At 32.7% G+C, this 22,665-nt stretch overlaps 1 protein-coding gene across 1 annotated transcript in view; it reads left to right on the forward strand.

Moving 5' to 3' along the window:
• The window catches only part of Ubl3 (ubiquitin like 3), a 49,202-nt gene that overhangs the window by 19,408 nt on the left and 7,129 nt on the right, over positions 1-22,665 (forward strand). Inside the window, exons 2-3 of the mRNA XM_072890564.1 lie at positions 18,266-18,374; positions 19,135-19,299. Coding sequence (XP_072746665.1) covers positions 18,266-18,374; positions 19,135-19,299 — 274 coding nt within the window. The remainder of the gene's footprint in view (positions 1-18,265; positions 18,375-19,134; positions 19,300-22,665) is intronic.

Consider the following 22,665-nt stretch of genomic DNA (forward strand, 5'->3'; position numbering starts at 1 on the left):
CAAAATGACACTATTATTGATCGATTTTGAACAGCAACCGCAATTTTTCACACACTTACATTGTGTTCTTTAATATCCATTAGTGGTCAAACGATCCGAATACATGGAACATATACGTGAATTTATGGCCACCCTGTACGTTATGGCGGCGGCGAGAGTGAGTCACATCCGACATAGCCCTCTCTCATATTATCTTCTTTTATCTCGTCTCCTCTTCGCTTTCCTTAGCTCTTATAACTTGCCGTTGCCTCGGTTGCTTTCATCCTTTCCTATTCATCTCCGGCTTTTACTCTCTCTTTCTTCCTCTTTGTTATTTTTTTCTCAATCTTTCTCCTTTAATTTTGTTTAACGCATATTTGTTATATTAAAATTTCTGAAGAAAATACTTGATTTTTTTAAATTTCAAACTCTCTTAAAAATGTATTGAGTTTTCCAAATATAAATATTTTATATTATTTCTATCTTTTATCTTTATTATTCGGAGTTATTTTTAATTTATAGCATACCAGTCTTTAATTTGCGAAAATATACATATCTACGAGTGTATAATTGAAAATTTTGGACAAATATCCTTTTCATTGTGCCAATTGTGGATTGGCAACACGGTTCGAGCTAAAGATTGATTTATATAACATGAAATATATCATTGGTTTCTCTATGCTAAATGATGCTTCTAATTAGAAGAATAATTATCTTTTGCGCGCTAAAAAAATATTAATAATATAAAATGTTACATAACACTTGTTTTTCTGCAAAGAATTTAATTTTTTCTAAATATTTATACATATATATCGTACTCGAAATAATAATAGAAAGAACATTATAAATTATAAATATCAAAGACCAAAAATATTAAGAGAAACGAATGTCACATATGTAATATAGTGTAATATAATCTGAATAAAAATGATCGAGATAAAATTATATATTGCGAATAAAAAAAAATTGATAATATAGTGAGACAAAATGTATATCGATCTGTCGTACAACATGATTATCAAAGTATTACGGCAATGCAGAAAAATCATACGGGATGACAATTTTTTTTTTTTCTTTATATGCAGACAAAATAGGATCAAAAGCCGGGTTTCGATAACGTCGTTTGGCATCGTGATCTATCTCGATCCTCACGCTCCAGAACACGTCGTTTTTCCTATGTTAAATATAGGCGACCCGACATACGCGACTCGGTCGCGAGAACTCTAACCGTATTCCACGTACTCTATTCTGTGTATTTTCTGCTACTACGCTTTAGAAGGACCAGGTAGCGTACACTCCATTCGCCCGAACGAAAAGGTCGGAATGTATGAAACGGTCCCCGAGGAGTCAGAGTCTCGAAAGGCACATTCCGTACAGTACCGAACAAAAGTTTTGGCTCACATATCGAGGAATGGGATTTTTTTTTTTACGTCAAATTTATGCGTACGAAAATGATAAGAGTATGACTATTTTTTTATAGCGCGAAACGATTAATTCACGTGGAAATTTATAATGCTGGCGTCACATGCATACACACGCACACTCTTTTACAGTTAATTATTAATGTTGCGGTATTAATATGCTCATAAAATAGTAATGGTCTTCTTTTGTGTGGCCTCATTACTGCACGCGGAAAATAATTCGCGCATCAATTTACTCCCCGCATTATGGTCCATAATCCGCGCATAATCTAATCTCGTTTGACGACGAAAATAGATCGAACCTGCATGCAATTGGCGATTTCCAAGCATGCGTCTTGGAGGAATTAAGCTTCATTTTCCGCTCGTATACACGCGCGATCGAGGCTCCCTTCCAATATAGGGTCTGAATAGAGGGAAGGCCCAATTCAGAAATCATTGAGACGACCCTCGTTTTATGTGAGACAGGGATAGGAAATTTCATTTCGAAACTCTCCTTTTCGATTCCGAGGAACGTGGGAAAAAGAGGAGAAATTTAAGGACACATGGAGATCGAAGTAGCCGATAACCCGCGGCCGCGACATTTTATCGCCGCAACGTGAACGGCGCTTTAACTCGCAAAGTTGGCCTCGTTATCTTTTTATTGTCGTATTCTCATGTACACTGAAAATTATGGAATTTACAATAAGAAAAGAACGTGATCTAAAAAAGCAATATTTAATTTATTCATCTAAAATTCTTTTACTAAAATACATTTTTTTATTTAATACATTTTTTATTGAGCCTGAAATACTGCTTCTAGTAATCAGTGTTATAAGTATATAAAAGTAAAAACAGACTAAATTGTGCTTATTTGATTATCATTGTCTATTATCTAGTGCTACACTGCTTTTTTTTTTTTTTATCCAAAACTCTCCTGTCAGTTTATACGCTTTTGATTAAAATTTTATATCTATATATAATAGAGCATTTATAATATTTCGGAATAAATAAGGGTGCAAATTTATATTGTGCGATTTGCAAAAGACTTAAAATAAATGTAATCACGTCATTTGACCTCTAAACCGAAACCGTCCGTGTGTCTATAGTTCTTTAGTTGTTAAGAGCCCTTTCCTCTTCTCTGTTAGTTTCTTTCTAGATATTGTATCTGTAATAAGCGTTTCGTGCGATGCTAGACCGGTCGTGGCGGTCAGACATTCTTCGGCATAGTCATTTCCTCCGGGCTACGTTCGATAACATTCTACAGGATGTTTCGTAAGGGCCACGCATAAAGAGAGATGATCTGTGACAAGTTTATAGACAACTCTGCTTAACTGAGGTGAAATTCAATTAGAATTTCATTTATCTTTACCGAATCTCTATTAATTAAATTATAGAATTGTTAATTAATTTATGAAAAAGAAGAAATTTGAATACTTTTTTTATGTATTGTTTCTGCGTGACTAGACAGATCAGCTTTTTTTTTTTTTTTTTTTTTTTCGATGAACGTTTGAAGATCTGGGCAACAAATGCTAATTTTCGAAATATTTTTATTATTATATTTATTAATATAAATTATACTTCTAAATTTTATTGCTATACGAAAAATATTGAATAATTGAAAAATAGAGAGAGACAGGGTTTTCTATTAGCTCTTTTAATAATCACGAAATGATTTTAACTGCAAGATGTTTCTGAAAAGAAAAAAATTTTTAACATTTTCTAACATTTCTTCGTTCACGTAACCGACGAATGTTTATCACAATGTAAATGTTAACAGGAAACTAGGTACACAATAGTGCTGACAATATCTATATTACGTTGCGTGCATACCATGTATATTACACAAAAAAGAAGAAATTTTAATCAAGATAGGGATATCACAAAGGAATTAAACGCAATTTCACAGCCAAAGTGAGGCTTGCAAATTACGGATTCGATTCACTGATAGCTTACCGTACATACACGCAAGACTATAATCCGGAAAGGGACACCGAATTGTTAATTAACCGCAGAGTCGGTTAACCCGGACTATCAAACAATGCCGAAACTGCAATGCGCAATCGCGACGCATCTCTCGGTCTCTCAATGCGTAGCGTGATGTGGCCTTAATGAGCGGAGAGGATCGACGTTCATCGTAGAACGAGCGAGAAAGAATGCGATAGAAGGTGAGAGACGTGACTGGTGGTGCAGTGACTGATCGAAGGGCGAGAGGAGGGTGAGCCCCAAGGATGAGCGAACGCGCGGCGATCGATCGGTCTTTTACTAAACCACTGGCGAAACTCTGGTGCAGAGGAAAAGAGACAGAAGGGCTGTCTTCCCTCCGCGCCCATTCTTTCTTTGTTCTCGGTATCTGTAATTTCTCTATTTTTACTGCTTTGTCACTTATTTTATGTATTTGTTATTTAGCATTCTTTGATTCTGTTATTTTTCTTTAGCTATTATTTTTTAATTAACTTTTGATCTTATTTTTCGTGGATTATTTTTCTTCGATGCTATAATTTTCGCGATTTTATATTATTCTTGCATAATTTAAATATATTTAAGTTCCTTTTTTTAGCCGGTCTGCCTTTAATATCTAAAGAGACTATTTCGTTTTTTTTTATTTTAGACTTTACTTTAGATTTCAAATGTCACACTCTATCCTAATTTTGTATTTTGGCTAATAAGTTGATATCGAGTCTTAGATAATTGCATATAGTTTTTTCATAGATAATACACCTATATTCTTAACATACACTCCTCGATATATTCAGTTGGCCAAAATAATGTTGTTTTTCTTTGCAATAAACAACATTTTTATGTTTTTTTAACTTTCATCGGACGTTTATTTCAAAATTCATAGGATATTAATTTGACACTGCAGATAAATCAAGGCGTTAATTAAAGTTCTATCTGTTTTTAAGAACTTGAAGAAAATAATGATGAGGTTTTTTTTTAGTTTGATGCATTTTAATGCCATTACAGCTATTTTAGATTGACAAAAAATAAACATTTTGATTTCGTGAGACACTTATTAAGTAAGACTTTATTTTTCGATTTATAGCAAAAAAGGTGTGAAAATATAATCAAATTGACACTAACGTTCGAGAGTTAATACATAGCACTGTTCCTAAGCTATAAAATAAAATGACATTTCAACGTGCGATTAAAAAAAATTATTAATGTTTGACTAAATTTTCTTTAATTGATCTTATTTTGAAAATGAATGATAAAAAAGTTATTTTCGATCAATTATATTTTTCTTTGCAAAGGAAAAAACGCGGTACAAACATTAAAAAAGATTTTCTACGTGATTTGTATCGCCTCTTCCCTTTGTGAAAATAAAAAAGCATAACTATTTTAAAATGTACCTCTTTGTCACTTATTTTCAAAATAAGGTCAATTCAAAAACATTTAATTAAACTTAATAATTTTTTTTTAATATTAAAGTATCAGTTTTCAGAATATGTATATATTTTATAACTTAAGAATAGTGTTTTGTATTGACAGGGTGTCTACTCCCTGGAAAAACATGGAAAACTAGGAATATTCAGAGATTTCTTTTGTATCTGGCAAAATCAGAAAAGTCTCGTGGAATTTTATTGGGGTTTAGGGCACTTTTTCGAAAATTCTTTTTTTAGTAATTTTGCTTTTCATCTTGTTAACAGCCGTGTATGTGAAACTGGCGTCTCGTTTTCTAGAAATTCATTAATTGTTAAGTTTTGGGTTTATTTTTGATAGTTTTTGATAAGATGAAACACACACACAAATAATTTTGACTATTAAACAAAAAATGAGCTCGAGACAAATTGATTGTGAAATGTCAAGTTCGCTGCATCTTGCTTTGTTCGTTGGCGATTTTTTAAACATTTCTTATCAGATTTTAAGCGCTTAAAAATTCTACGATAATTTTACAAAAAGTTCTATGTGTAAAAATTATTAGAATATTAATTAAACAATTAACTTGTTCGAGATACCGGACATATTGTAAGTATTGAGATGTTTGTATTTTCGCTCTATAATAAATTAATTGTGCATATGTACAGAAGGCATCATTAATGAATTTTACAAATGAATTTATGCACGTATCAATACATTTATATATTTTGTATATGCAGAGAAAATATATGCGTTGCAATATGTGCATAATTTTAAATTTATGTGTAAAGGCATTAATGACCCTTTCTGCACAAACTATAAAAATGATAAATTATATATTGTATATTATAAATTTGTTTTATTATTTACTAACGATTATTTGTTTATATTAAAATATTTAAATAATTGTACTATTCTTTTATAAAACAATACTCGTATGTAATATCCGTCTATACATATATTATTGAATAAAAATCTCGCGCGTGATTTCTTATACATATATAAATATATTCCACGATTACAAATATTGTATATTCTAATTATTATTATTATATTTTCTCCGTGTAGAGAAAAATTACTATTATGTTATTTCGTCGTGAAACAAAAAATACAGAATTCTTGCCAGAGTTTAAGCACTTGTGAGAATGCTGCGATAATTCTACAAAAAGTTTTATGCGTAAAGAAATTATTAGAACATTATGTTATATATATAGATAATTATATAAAAATATATAGATTACCCGAGACACTAGACGTAAATGAGATTCATGTTATACCGGTGTTTGAATATTTAATTTGTTTAATAAATATTCTAATAATTTTTAGGCATATGTAGAACTTTATTCAGAAAGTATAAGTGAGTGCAGAACGACCCAAAAAATAACACGAAATTTCATTTAAAGTCGATAGAACATTCGAAATGACCAGCGTCTCATCTTCTGTCTCACAATCTGTACTTGTATGTTTGGTGTCTCCTCATCTAATTTGTTTAATAAATATATTGTAATAATTTTTATACATAGAACCCTCTCTATGTATAAAATATTAAAAGGAAATTAAATATTATGGACTGACACGAAATGTCATTAAAGTCGATAGAATTATTGAAATAAGACCAAAATGTTTTATTTCAATATTTATACGTTTGGCATTTCGGACGATCTATTTTGTAATTTGTTTAATAAATATTCTAATAATTTTAATGTATAGAATTCTCTCTCTCTCTCTCTCTCTCTCTCTCTCTCTCTCTCTCTCTCTCTCTCTCTCCCTCCCTCTCTCTTTCTCTAGAAATTAAAAATAATTGTAGAATAACGAAGAATAACACATCTCATCAATCGATAGAATTATCGAAATATGATCAGCGTTTAATTTGGCAATTTAATTAATTTGTTTAATTAATATTCTAATCATTTTTACGCATAGAATTTTTTGTATAAATATTTTGTGAAATTCTTGAGCGCGTAAAGTCTGGTTAGAAATGCTTAAAAAATCGTCGACGGATAAATTGAGACAACGTGAACTTGGCATCTCAGTTTGTCTCGTATAAATATATATTGAATATAAAGTACATATTTTTGGTAACTTATAGATAAAGAAATGAAAATGTTATATAAATGAAAATTATCTTATAAACGTTTTTTAGTACATTTATTATAAATCTAACATTGAAACTTAAGAGGCTCCGTGTTTTTTTTCTTTTCGTATAAATAAAAACCATTAGAAAATGCATATAATAAAAAAATTTATTTTAGAGAAGGTTGTATTAAAAATAAATTTTGAAAATATTCTTTTTACTTGGAATTTTGAACAAAAATATTTGGAAAATCAGGGAATTTTCAGGGAATTTTTTGACAAGATTTTAGTAGACACCTTGATTGAAAACGTCGTACTTTTTAATATTGCATCTCTTCTTTTTTTATTGTTTTGCTCACACTTCTTTACCGATTTATTATCTTGTATATTCGTATTATCTTGCATATATGTTTTTTTTTTTTTTTATTTCTATCAATGTTACATTATTAATTAGAGGTAATTTGTGATCCTAATTTTAAAAAAATTATTAGGCAGAATACGATAGCTATAGAATTTTATCCTTTAATTTTAGTCTTAACAGCATATCTTGTCGTATTTTTTTAATGATTTTTTGCTTTGTCTTCCGCAGAATCTTGTTTTCACACATCTCGTGAATAGCGAAGGTTAGTCGTGAACAGGTTTTGAAATGCATGAACATGCTAATTGTTCGCGAAGGCTGACATAACTATTGCGCTCGACACAATGATCTGTTATTTCACCTGATGCGAACATGTATCTTATTGTTAGCCTATCCAAGAGAAATTACCGCGGGATTAACTTCATGAGCTCCAATCCTCCCAGAAAGGAAGAGAACCGTGTTAAAGAAAAAGAAAATTATATTAATATGTATTACTACTGTATATTATAAGATTATATAAGATCATTATAAGATCATATTCTTTACAGTCGATGTTGTGTAAAAGGAATTTTTATTTTAAATAAAGATATCTATTTTTCGATATATGAAATTAAAAAAATAAAAATTTAGGCGTGTTAAATAAGATTTTTAGTAACTCTATTAATTATACTATGATGACAAATAAATTATTTTTTATATAAGGTTTTATGTCTTTGCGATAAAAAATTATAAAAACGCCACAAGGCCATTCTGACGCATCTTCAAATTCATTACAAATTAATATATGCATAGTATCTGTATATATATATAATTTATGTATATACTTGCTTATAAAAATGATTACTTGAAACAAAAAATTAAAATTTATTATACGCGAATGACACGGGATATTATCATGACAAAAATATTTTAACGCGCTCATTGTCAGACGATTTGTCACATTAAATTCAACAAAAATAAATTTCCCGGTACAAGTCCTCTTATTACGAAATGCATTCATCTTGTTCTCTCAATCTCTCTTCCCCTTTCCTCCTTTCCCGCCTGATGCCGAGGATATCTCCGGAACTCGTAGATGTCCTTCGTATTTATTATTCGACGCTACTTGAACCGCGCATCCCGGACTTTCCTCCGGATCACCCTCTCCTACGGATACCCTCTTCTCCCACCCCCGTTCCAAGAACACCCCAGCCTCGTCCCGCTCGCCTCGCGCGCACACCTTGGGGAAGGTCGGGTCTAGGTCGCGTACTGCTGGGTTTGCCTCCTCCTCCGCGAACGGGTTTCAACGCGCGTTAACGAAATGCCACGACGACGCCCCGTCGATCGATAAATTTGCAAGTGCAGACTGCGACGACACTTTGCGGCCGACATAGTTGCCCGACTCGTTTATTCCGAAAATGGCTTAAGCTGAGATAACCGAGATGGTTCGGCACGCTATTATCATTCAGTTACTTGATTTAATACTAATAAATGATACATATTGTCACGAGGCGGCCGGAAATTCCTCGGCTAATTTGAAGTCGATACTTCCCGAACGAACACAAGTGACAAGGGCACATACTATATTGATCAATTTCATATTTTAATAGAATTTTAATTTGAATTTTATTTATTTGAGAATGTGATGACGAAAGAAGAATATATATGAGGAATTGCGAATAAATAGATACCTCTTCTGACATTCTCGTTGAGAAAGAAAATTATCAACCTGATAAAATGTAATCTAACAATAAGTAAAATAAAGTTTGTGTCTTTCATACTTTGATCATATCTTTACATAAGTTGTGTGCGTGTGTGTGTGTGTATGTGTGTGTGTGTGCAAAAAAAGTAATAAAAAATATCAAAAGGTTTTTTTTACGCTAATAAGTTTATTTTCTTTGAGATCTTTTTTTTCTTCTCTTTTATTCTCTATAATGAATAATGATAAAAAAATTTCTTTTTTTTTTTTTTTTTTTTCTTAACGACTCTCTCTCTCTCTCTCTCTCTCTCGGTGCCCTAGTTTGCCTTTCAAGTTTCGACAAGCCTGTTAAAATCGATAATCCGCATCGGTTCGTACCTACACCCGAACTGAAATTCATCATGTTTTGGACAATGGCCTTATTGTAAGACAGGGGTTACATTTGGGATTAACTTTGCACCACAATAGAGAAAACGGATCGCTAGCGAGTCAGAAGTGTCGAGATTTTAACGTTTCAATTTTTTATATCTCCTGACAAACTTTTGTTGGGACAATGCCATACGAAAATTGCACATGCAAAGTTTATCTCCGAAATAATCGAGTCTCCAACAAAAAATATTATTCTCAACAATCTATGCTTTGTACTTTAAGAACAAAAGCGCTGAAATTAAATCATTATAATTTTAACACTATCAAAAACAAACGATAATCATTAACGATACATAGTATTGATTATACTTATACATATATTAGAGAAAGAGAGAGAAAGAGAAATATGTGTCTTAGGAAACACGTGATTTATTATTGCATGGTGCGCTGCATGTTAAAACATAATATTTTAACCCTCGGTGCCGTGTGTATGTCGGCCAATCCATTTAAAGCGATCTCTCGACTGCTCGACCCGTTAACGCGATTCACAGGCAAGTTTCTACGGTTTCGGAACCATCGCCGTCTCCACCCCCGCATCCGGCGGCTTCGTACATGTGACTGCACCTTTTTACCGGGCTTGTCATGAGCCACCACGGAATACCGAGGAATTACGTTCGTTAACCCCGATTGATCCCGACGGCGTTTTTGTCATTGCGCTTGCTTTATTGACGAGACTTCTCGTACACCCGTATGCGCTTGCACATGCTTACGAGTAGAGTGCATCGTTTATCGACCTGAATTCGGTTGAGCATCACCATATTGACGCTGTTCGAACAACTGTCAGTTGTAAGGGAAATAATGCCATGTGTAGGTGGGCGTGAGAAAAATGGGGCTGCTCTCGAGCAAATTACCTGACATATGTTCCATAAAATTATTATTATTAAGAAATAATAGCGTTATAACGTATTTTAATTAAATTAGATTTATGCGAAATATAAATTGATATATGAATATATTAAGATAGTTTTTTTGAAATAAATTTTTTTTATTATATTTATAATTTTTCTTGGCTTTGATGACTACGTATCTTAAATTTAATAAACTGCTAAAGTATTCTTTTGAAATTAATTCAAGTCTTACAAGATGCTATTTAAGTTTTTAATCGATTTGATTATAATTTGGGTGCTATAATATGTGTGCGGAAAAATCAACTTTGAATCAATTTAAAAGCGTTCATAAATAAAATTAATAAATATCATTTATTAATACTCTGTATACGTAACGCTTGTAAATGTCGCAGTGTTTGAAGCGAAATGAGTTCTTAATTCAATTAACCTCAATAGGATAGCAATGGTGCCGACATTGACAATATCAGCAAACACAATAATACCGCTCAAGCTGGCATTTGCGATGATTATTCCGATAAGAAATAGAATTATGATGTTTGTTTCGTCGATAACAAATATTGTGCATCTTGGCGGTAATGTTAATGCGATATCTCTCTCTCTCTCCTCTCCCTCTCCCCCCCCCTCTCTTTTTTTTACAGCGACGAACTTTATGCCATTCTTATTTTTTTCGATGCGATAAGCCACTTTACGAGTATCACTCAAAGTCTTAATTCTGTCATGCGTTTCTCGAGATGAGGAACACTCTGAGCGCATCGCGATAAAGCTAAATCTTCAACAAAACTTTCTTGGCTCCTTTGATTCGATGTAAAATAGTTTAAACGTTATACACAGTAAGAATTTCTATTCGGGGAGGGGATATGAAATAGTGAAATACTTCAAACTAAGCATCTTCCTCTCTATTAAAGGTGCAAAAATTAATAAAAGAAAAAAAATCGTATAACAATATATCGAAGATATATCATTTTATATATTAATATATGAAATAAAATGTTTAAATTACGAAGGGAAAAAAAATAAGAGAAATTGACAGGAATACGCTTTTTACCTTTACATTTTCTAATTATAGGCAAGCATTTGCAAGCATATTTTCCGATGAGCTCGTTAATTTTATATATTAGCCAAGCTATTAAGAACGATTCGACTCTGACGCTCCATTACACGTTCGCACCGCATTGCGAGGCATTAGTATTTATTAACCTAAAGTCACCCTGTAATTGACGTAATTGCCAGCGCGAGGTATTCCGCGAAGACTGTGGAAATGACTCGCTATAAGCGTACGTGCCTTTAGGGCGACCCGATTACACGAGATTATTAATAAATAATTTAGGAAGTTTTCATATTGTGCAATTGCAATATAAGCCGCGTGTCTGACGTAATCGAATATTATGATAAAATTATGCGTTACTCTGATTCAATATTACAGTATATTTAACGTTTAATGTAGATAAGTCTCTTAATTATTTATTATTAATGCGCGCATGTCATGATTTGAAACCCATTATATATTTCGTAATCATTATATAATTTGCCATGTTATATAATTAAAATTAAAATTATAAAAATTTGCATTGCACACAAAGTGAACAATACGGTTTTTCAAACACAATTATCTCGTTCCAAACCAAGATTGTCATCGTTGCATTGTTTAACCTAGGAAAGGTAGAAGCAACGCGAATTGAGAGAAAGGCAGTCGAAAGATATCGCACTTCGTGGTGCATGGGGTTAGTGCACGTTTCCAAGGCTTCCTCTCGAGACGCGATATAGGATGCAGCAGGATGCACGGCTATTGTGAGTTGCAGTCTGCAGCTTCGCCGCGTGGAGAATACATTTATATCTCTCCCAGATTTTCCAAATTCTGTCGCGCAGTATTGATCGATTAAAGGGAATGAAATAAAAAGAAGACACTACTTTTTTTTACGTATAATAAAATTTGCAGCTCACGTTGAAAATATAGTACGGTCCGATAATTTAATTGTGTGCGAATAAAAGAATTATTTACGCACCAATACACAGCTGCGTTTTGTCTCGTATTCGACTTATCCGCATTGATTTCGAATCAATCCGCGAACTGAGTTTTATTATAGTATGTAATATTACATTTGCAATTTGCGACAATTGTAATATTAAATAACTAGTTGTGTCTCGGGCGCGCGTGTTAACAAAAATTCCATTATTAAAAATAAATCAATAAATAATCCATTATTATTAAAAGTATATTATAGTTTCTTCGTTTCTTTTTTCTTCAGTCGGATATAATTATTTATCTTACATAATTACATAAATTTATTTTTTTCTACGTAGTTAATAATGATCAAAATAATACCGTCAATGTATCAACAATTGATTTGATTTTTGATCAAATCAAGAGGCGACCTGCGAATTTTTTTCCGGAAATGGTAGACTTGGAACTGTGTCACCGGATGTCTTGTGATTAACGTACCCTGGTTTTCTCTCGAAACAAAAAGAGATACCGCCGTGAACATAACAAGAGGCAGACGAAGAGATATTTATCAAACGGTCGAGACGGAAAGGCGGAGACACCTTCGGGTACAGGTATGCCCGCTACGACCTATGTTTCATCTGAATAATTTCCGGTATCTCGTTGACCCATCTCGAAAAATATGTATGAGGTGAATCTCGCATGCGCGCGCGTGCAAGTACATACACGGTGCTCAGGCACCGCAAAAAAGGAATGGAATTTTACTCAAAAAATTTCGCAACTCGATAATATATTGGTATTTTTCTCAAATTCCAATGGCCTCTCTCTCTCTCTCTCTTTCCTGTTACGCAAAATCACAAAATGGAAACTTGTCGGAGATAATCCGCAAAAATCCTTTGATGTCTCGTTCGAAACAACTTTTGTTCGATGAATCAAGCGATTTTATAATTACGCCTCTCAACGAGTTTTCACTGATTGTGAAAGAAAAAATCCCAAGTTCATCGAGACGATTTGTTGTCGCCAAGAATGGTGATAACGACGTGATACCTCGTATGTGAATATATAGATAAAGCAGTGAGTAGCGTCGATTCACCGTTAGCTTCGTCGATGTGGCGCCTCCGCAAGATGAGAAATGTGAGGTCGGAGCCAGACGCTACTCCTCCTCCCTTTATCGTTCTACCCCTTTTCTAAGAGAGAAAAATACGTTCAGATCGATGTATCTCAGTGTCTCGTACTCTTTTGAGCGATAAAAGCACTTTGTTTTTATCATATGCGAGTAGCATTGTTTAATTTTTCAGACAACGTTAGAGAAAAAGAAATTTCCTTTTCAAAATTAAATTGACTTAATATTTTACATTCTTTATCTTAATTAATTAATTACATATTCTTAGATATTTTTATTAAATCGTTTATTAATTTTACTTGACATACATCGTTATCTTATTGCTAAGTAATAGTTTAATTAATTTTAAATACAATGAAAAGAATAAAAGTATTTGTATATCTCACCCCTTGGGGAGATTTCAACTTATACCAAAAAGATAAAAAAAATGTCTACAAACTAATTTATTTATTTAATATAAAATATTTTCCTTTTCATGGAAAATTGTTGCACATAAAGGAAATTGGATCGCGCTCTTTCTCTAAGCCTAATTTCACATTCAGATTCTGATAAACAACGGAAAGTCGTTATCGAGATAAAAGACGGGAGCCTCGCGGAAGGACCTTGGGGAGGGGAAAAAAAAAAAAAAAAAAAAAAAAACCACGCCTCTGCACCCTGCTGTATCTGGATCGAGAAGATCTGCGCGCGCGCCTTCGTTATTACGTGTTTGCGTCAAAACTTAAAGTCCTTCGATACGTGCTGCGGGCGAAGGACGCGGGCGCGCGCGTAGAGATGTGGGTCACTCTACATACGTATGCGCATAGTTCCAGTCGCGGTCCTCGGTATCCGAATGCCCCAATGACCTGGTTATCCGGTTTCGGCATGACCTCGCCTCGTGACGCGAGCTGAAGCACTCGCGTTTGCGCTCGCAAAATCAAGGTAAACCCATCGCACGAACACACATTCGCGATTAGCCCAATTCCGCTCTTTCTCTTCTCCCTATCCCCCCCTGCCCCCTCTCTCGCTCTTTCTCTCTCTCTCTCTCTATATATATATATATATATATATCTCTTTCTTCCCGCCCTCGCCATCTTCGCTTTTCATTACGTCCCATAATGCCCATAAAGCTTCCGCAGTGTAACGGTATCGTATCGTATCGCTCGACGTTTACCCATCTTCGTGTCCATTAACACATTATCAACAGTCTGCGAAAATTGTATACGTATAATGTAGAATAATTTTGTAAGATGAGTCATCGAACTTTGCGAACATTATTTTTGATAAGTTAATGTTTACTTTTTTTTTTTTTTTTTTTTTTTGCGACAAGAACTGTAACCAATCGTTCAGTTATAAATAATGACAGGTCAGAGGGTTTTTATGAAAAATCAAACTATTAGGAATAAAGAACGAGAGTTGATTTAATTACACGTATACATTATTTTTAAATAGAATGTTATGATTTACATTTTATAATGCTATATGTAATTTTGAAAAAACATGAAATTGCTATATAGAGTGTTGTTTAATTTCAAGGCTGGAACAATTGTGCGATTTCAACGGAAGAAAAGAAATCGCGTCAGGATCTACCATTCTGTTTTAAATCGCGTTAGCTCCTTAATCCATTTATCCGTTTCATTAGAAAGGCAGTGAGACGTTGATTATACTTTCCAAGTCCACGTGCAACTTGGCGGCCGATAGAGCTCCGCCTATTATTATCCACCGGGTTAATTTAAGGCGATTCTACTCTTTTAAGATTATAAGTTAGTGAAACTCATCGCGCCAAGTTGCATGTCGGACTTTAAAACGCGTAGGTTTGAAAACGATTATCCACTAATTGACATTCGTTCATAAATTTATTTCGATTTTTTTCAATAAACACACTTTATTCTTAACGTTCTTATCTCGCAAACTTGAGTAAAGTTCAATATATACTATCTAAAAATTATGCTGCAATTTATATTTAATAATATAAAAATTAGAGAAAAATTATATATATATATATATAATATTAAAAATAATAATATTAGAAGAATAATATTTTACAAATATTCACAAACGCTAATAATAATCAAGAGTATTCTTCATCGATAATTAATTTTTGAAGCTACAAGTATAAAACTTTTCGAAATTATTGAACACACACATATTTGGAATTGAATCATCTTTTACTAATATTAATTATATGATTTATAAAACGTGTTATCAAGTGAAACAGAAATTGTTTACAAGATACATCAGTGATTCTTATCTTGATTTATACTAATTATTATAAAATTTTATTATACACAGTTGCGTGTGACACGGATTATTCGTCTTTGATATTTTAATTAATTAAAATATCAACATTTTTTCAAGTAGCATATCAGAATGCTATTTGCACAAAATTTCGAGACAAACTCGTAGTCTCCCTTTCTTTTTTTTTATAAATGAGATCTACTCGTTGCGCTTTTTCCGCGCGGTGAAAGCAGCGAAAGTTCGATCAGGCCGCGCGTGACGAATAAAACGAAATATTCGACATGGGCAGAGTGATGACATCGTTAGATCCACGTCGCTAGATATTCAGGTGATGGTACCTGCACGGATGAGCTAGAAACTGTGTCCGTTATACTGAGTGACCCATTAAAAATATCTTCAACGCCAACGACTTCACTTTTATGACATTTCGGAATCATCCTATGTCTAGAGATACAATATTTTTATTTGTAATTAATTATTTATTAATTTTCATAGTTTGATTTTTTGCTGAATTATTCATAGCAAATTGATGGAACTAATAGTGAGGAATAAATATAAAATTAAATAAAATAAATATCCTCATGACATATACATATTAACGTATATAAAAAAGTCATGAATAAAACACGATGTATAAAATATGTGTAAAAGGGACGTTTTCGACGCGATCAGAAAAAGATATATATCCGAACACACGTGAATCGAATAATTAGCTGGTACTACTACACGAATAAGTTGCTTTAAAGTTCAACCAAGCGACACGTAGAAGCGTCGATGGAAAGCCCTCTTAGGACTTTTTTGTGAATTCGCACACGGGGATTCGAAGGATTTGGAGCTCGTTACACGTGGCAATGAGAGGACCACTCACTTCCTCTGTGTACGCCTGATGAGTCTAAAATTCTAAATGAAGCACAGAGCAAGAGCGATCTCTCCCCCTAAAACACATCCCCCTCTTTCTCTTTCTCTCTTTTCTCTCTCCTTCAGACACTAACGAACGAATTGTCAGAACGGTCGGTCGCACCCTTTCCACCCTTTCGATCGATCGATAGAAAGCGTGATTTCGCGTGCGAATAAACTTGCGGCAATTTGCACTTGAATGGAGCTCAGAACTAGTCACCTCAGTTGCCGTTGCTCCAGAAAACCGATATCTCGTTATCGACATATTATAAGATGACGAGGTGAGATTAAGTTTCGAGGCGTGTGTTATAAAGCGTATTGCCGTGCGTCGCACAATTTTTTTCCGCTCGTCAACTTTTTATTTCATTATTTTTATGCAATATATCATTTATTTGAAAAACATAGCAATATATGTATATATATATATATATATAATCTATTTGATAAAAAAAAATGTGCACGGAACAAAATATTTCTTCCATTTTTGGTGTAGCTTGTAAACGTTTTCATAAATAGCACGTGTAAAATTTTACAACGCTGTTGGCCTTGGCATATAGAACTCTTTCAACAAAGAATAATCTTCAGAAGTGTAGACTTTACAGCGTTTTTATGCCGGGTCATTCTCTATTCACAGATGCGAGAATAATTTTCCAAAAATAATTCCATGAATGAGATGGAAATGAGAATGAGAGTTCATGTTTATTAAAATAACATACGAATGATAAGCATGATAAACTTTGTATAATAACATTACCGCCGATGTATTTAAAATAAAGATTACTGAGAAATTATACTCGAATGACATTCGTTCGAATTATTCGAAGATTTCATTGATCGACACACTTTTTCCGAGAGAAAAATCGAAATTTCTCAAATTTTCCTCCGCAATTTTTCACGATTTCTATTACAGTGCGCGACAAAAAACGCGTCGCACCGTGCGTAATTCTATTCTCCTCGAAACCGGCGGTCCACTTTTGTCCGGTGTTCGCAAATCCATGAAGTGGCCACGAAAAAATTGTTTATTAAATTAGGTAATGGATATATATATATATATATATATGTATAGATATATCTCGCGCGATATAATTTCCTCGTTATACCTTAATTATGTGGCGGTCGTCCATATTATTCCCGCATCATACACTTTACAAAAGGTATCCCGGCTTCTCTCTCGCGTGGCGCGAAAATTCCCGCAATGCCAAGGGGGAGTCTCGCGTGCGGTGCGCCGAGCGATAATGCGAGTCGCGCGGGGACGATGATTTAACGCTTTAACAGCAGATTGTCGCGACCACGAAGACCGCAAAGGGTCACGAGCGGTCGGTCGGTCGGGGCCCTCCGGTCCAGCTTCGTCGTAGTCGTCACCGCCAAGCTGCTAATTATTTATGTTGCCCGATCTTCGCACCCTACGTTAATTGAATTCGCGTTTGTACGTGGGAAGGGTCGACCGGTAATTTCCCGGTGCACGAGGTGCACGCTGATTGTGCTGTCGATGAACACCCGTTTCAGCTCCTGGCCATCGTAATAGCCGTTAAATTTACTGCAATTTACAATATATTTTCAAAGAAAAAGAATAATGCATATATAATGATACAAGAAAGCATATATATGTACGCTACTACAATAAAAACGTTTATAAGTTTTGTATGCAAATGTATGGCTATAAAATTCTTCTTTGGCATAAAAAAATGACTGAAAAAGTTTAGTTATGGAACATAGATTTTAATTTTTTAATATAAATATTATATATATATATATATAAAATTCACAAATATTTCTGATGTTTTAATAAGATACGTGTCTAGAGTAATTTAATCAGCATACAAATTGATTTCTATAAAAAAATTACATCCCAATCACACAAAATCTGAAATTTAAACTCTTTAATTTGTAACTAAAGGTTAAAAAAAAGATAAAAATCTTTTCTATTTGTATAATTGATATCCTTCTAACTATGATATTTTTATGCGTTGCAGATAAATCTACGCCTCATCCTCGTCAGTGGCAAGACAAAAGAGTTCCTATTCAGTCCAAGCGATTCTGCGGGCGATATAGCACACCATGTGTTTGAAAATTGGCCGGATGGTGAGTTAATCATTATCGTTTCGAAACTTTGCTTGCACCAATCCATTGCATTAGCATTGATATAATTGTTATAGCAACAGGATCTCCTGTGTGATCTATCTGCAATTAATTATCGATGTGCTATTATATCACTAGTTACAAAATTATTTGTAAAGTACATCCAATATTTAAGAAACATTCTTTAGAATCTTTCTCCGGAATTTTTGAAATGATAAAAATCAAAAATCTTATTAAAAAAATAGAGTTGTGAAAATTAAATGTATTAAATATTCAAATTTAAATATTAAATATCAAAAGTATTAATCTGAAATAAAAGTCCCGTAATTTCATTATTAGTGTTGAAAGTATTGAAACAAGTTTACATATATGTGTAAACTTTTTTCGAAAATATTCTACATTTATTAAAATATTAGAAATTTGAGTAATATATATATATATATATATATATATATATATATAGAGAGAGAGAGAGAGAGAGAGAGAGAGAGAGAGAGCATTTTTTCATGTTATCATATTAAATTAATACATAAAAATTATAAATTTATACATTATAGATAGACATGAACACAGACAGTAAGTAGAAAACTTTACTCGATTTACGGTAGAATGTTCGTATTTTATATCGAGACACAAATACGTCTGCCGCGTTACTTTTTTAAGGTTCGAGAGGTTCGGCACACTCGAAAACTTTTCGCGAACAGTTGAATCGAGCAGACGAGAGAGCTCTCAGCATTTCGCAAATGTTACCTTCGTGTTACAGACTGGGCAGAGGAGGCGGTCGCCAAGGCGGAGATCCTGCGGCTAATCTACCAGGGTCGTTTCCTGCACAGCAATGTCACGCTCGGTGCTCTTGGGCTTCCCTTCGGAAAAACCACGGTGATGCATCTGGTGCCGCGGGAGAATCTTCCGGAGCCTAATTCTCAAGGTGAGTTCGCGAGATGCAACCCTCTTATCTTTTCGTATTCTCTGCGCAAAGACTATTACGAAACTTTTTACATCGCGAGCTTTTCCCTCCCCGCATTTCTCCTCTAAGATCTCGTCACGAAAACAGACATACACGTAATTTTTCTTTTTAACTTCTTTCGAAATCAATTTTATCGCAAAATCATAATCACTAAATTCATTACAAAACCACCATCGTGCATCTAAAACCGCAAAAGAAATTTTTTTTGTATATTATTAACCTTTATTCGCGCAACGTGAATGTTCATTAGGCCACAGTTATAAAATTTAATTATTTAATAAATAAAAATTACTAAAAAAATGATCATAATTAAAGGTTAATTAAAAAAACGTGAGATGTAAAAATTATTCTATAAAAGTAACTAAATAAAAAACTAGTATAAAGAAAGTATGTTAATTAAAATTAATTATAATACATTGTTTCCTAAAATTATAAATTCCTGTCTTTATAATATCCTTTTTTTTAAATTATTATAATTTTCAATTATATAAAAATATATTTATATGTGTTTATATGTATGCACGTGTGTGTGCATAATATTTTTACATAACATAGTTTTTCTAGAGCAAAAGAATTTGTCCGATTAAGGGTTAATTCTTTTATAAAATATTGTATAAAAACATCTTTCGCTTATTCCACCGCACTTGAATTAATATTATGTTAAATTTGTACTTGTTATCGTTTTTTAAATTTGTTTACTCGTCGGTCTAAAATGAATCTATCACGTATTGGTACATGACGTGCTTGCGTAATTATTACGGTAAAATCTTGTTACAACGAGCTGCCGCCGTGGATCTCGAAATTGAATTTGTTATACCGAAAGTTCGTTATATCAAGCCGCGTATTAGACGCGGAGATTCAATCACACTTCGTTACAGCGAAAATGTCGCGTTCCATCGGTATTCATTATAACGGAATTACATCGATTAGCTGTATTTAGCTGCTATTTGACGGCAGTTTATGCAGGATATTCAAGAATGCACGGATATTTTAAGAACATAAGAATTTTTTGACAGAAATCTTTTTTTTTTCTTTTTTTTTGACAAAAATATTGAAACATTTTTATTAAATCAATATTTCTTCTTCTCATAATTTCACAAATTTCAAGATTTTAATAAAAACGTTAAAATAAAATGTAAAATCGTTTTAAAAAATGATGTTAAACTAAAATATCGAATTAAAAAACAGAGATTAGAGAGAATTCTACATTTTAAAATAAAAGTTACATTTAATTAAAATATAATTAATATAAATGTAACTTACTTTATAATAATTACATTAAATAATTGGTTTTTCATTAAATATTTTTATTTCTACAGCTTAATTTGGAAAAAGTTTCCCGACGATTTATAATTAAAAAGAAACTTTTGACATTTTCGCTAAAGTAAGATCGACTTTAACGAAATTCCTCAAATATCACTCGCGCTTTTTGAGACATTTTGCATTTATCTCGCGGCACAAGTGCCCTGATAAGTTAGACAACACGATTCGCATATGCATCGTTATTGATTTAACACAGGTCACTGTGCAATCAGTTATCAGTGAAAGTTCAGATATCTATTCGTAAAATCATTCGTCGCGTTTAATGATTGTTCGGTGATCGTCAACAGGCAATTTCTCATTGCGCAATATTGTCATTATCTCTCGTGCATTCTATATAATCTTGCGTAAAATGCACATTTCGCAACCCTTCACATTCCCCTTTACTACTTCTCTGAAACATTTCCGGCACACGTACTTCCGTTTTCGCGAGCTTTTCCAATGAGGTGAATTTAATAACGGTCCAATAATTATACGTTAAATTGATAGAAACCTCCAACAGTTTTTTTATTTTTCCTTTTTATATTCCTCTTTGTGTTGCAATATCAACTTTATCGCATGCGACTCGCTTACTGCTAATTATTAATCGATGTGACGGTGCGACGGATAAAACACGGGCAGGTAGTTAATAATCAGCTTTGATCGACGGAGAAGATAATCGTCGAGGAGCGACGCATTGTGCAACTTCCCAACAACACGTCGCTACTTCGCAACAGGGAGGAGGTTTCCTCCTTTCTAAATTGGCTTTTTCACCTGTACATCAGCAGCATAAACTGCAGCGCAGAATTTTAAAAATGCATATTTGTTTCCGCGCAAATAATTGAAAATGAGTGAAAAGTTAAATTTGCCCTACCTTGTTTTTCTCAAATATTTATTGATTTACTAAAGTGTTATTACTTGATTAAATAACATATTAAAAAATAATTTAGTATATTTTAAATAATATTTATGTTTATATATGTATAATGATATATTTGTATTTATACAGACTAATTAATATAACTAATAACCGATTCCTGTTTATTTCGAATTTATTAACTTTTAAATTTATATTGTGTTTCAGATAAAATATTTTACATTTGCACATTCTTGATATTTAATTTATATTTAAATCTAAATTTTATTACATATTTATAATAAACATAAATAAAATTATCCTATTAATTATATTTAAAATATTTATATTTTGAGATTGATTATTCTAGATTTAAAATATCGATTCTTATTAAATGTCTGTTTAATTACATCGATTAATAATTAAGTGGATATTATCAAGACAATATTTATTCTTATTTGATCTCTTTTTTTTAGGTATTTTACCTAGCGGTGAGTTAATGTATATCCTACTCGATGATCCCGAAAACAATGATTTGAACCGTATGTTAGCGTCCTAATCCTTAATCCAACGTGAGTCTTCCTAATCCTTATCGCTTATACTCCCGCAAGTTTCTAACCTCATTGCGTTTTCCATAACAGTGAATAAATATAACAAGAAAAATAGCTTATACACGTACTCTATTGCTCGGAAAAAAGATTCAATAACACCGCATGATATGACAGCTAAGTGGGATCCGACAGAAGGGTATCATTTATAACTAACAAAATTGGGATCCATACAGACCCCAATATTTTTTTCGCGCAAAAGTTTTCGCGATATCTTATTAATATTGTACGCTATAATTTATATTATAATAGATGAAAACGGATGAGAATATATATAGTAGAGAGTATTTATAACATACTATATAGATGGAAAACAAGGAGTATTGCATTAAAAAAGAAAAAAATATTTGTTACACTTATTTTTTCAATGTAACTAAATCAATTAAATTCGAAGAAAGAAATTTTAGTTATAAAATTTAATAACCCGCGTGTGTTGAAAAATAAAAGTATAAAAACATGAAAAATGAAAGTTTTAATATAATTATTTCTAAAAATAAATAAAATGATTGAAAAAAGATTGAAAAAACGATTTTATATATTGCCAATTTTATTTCATCAAATATA

Source organism: Anoplolepis gracilipes, chromosome 4 (assembly GCF_047496725.1).
Source record: "Anoplolepis gracilipes chromosome 4, ASM4749672v1, whole genome shotgun sequence".
NCBI classification, from domain to species: Eukaryota; Metazoa; Arthropoda; class Insecta; order Hymenoptera; family Formicidae; genus Anoplolepis; species Anoplolepis gracilipes.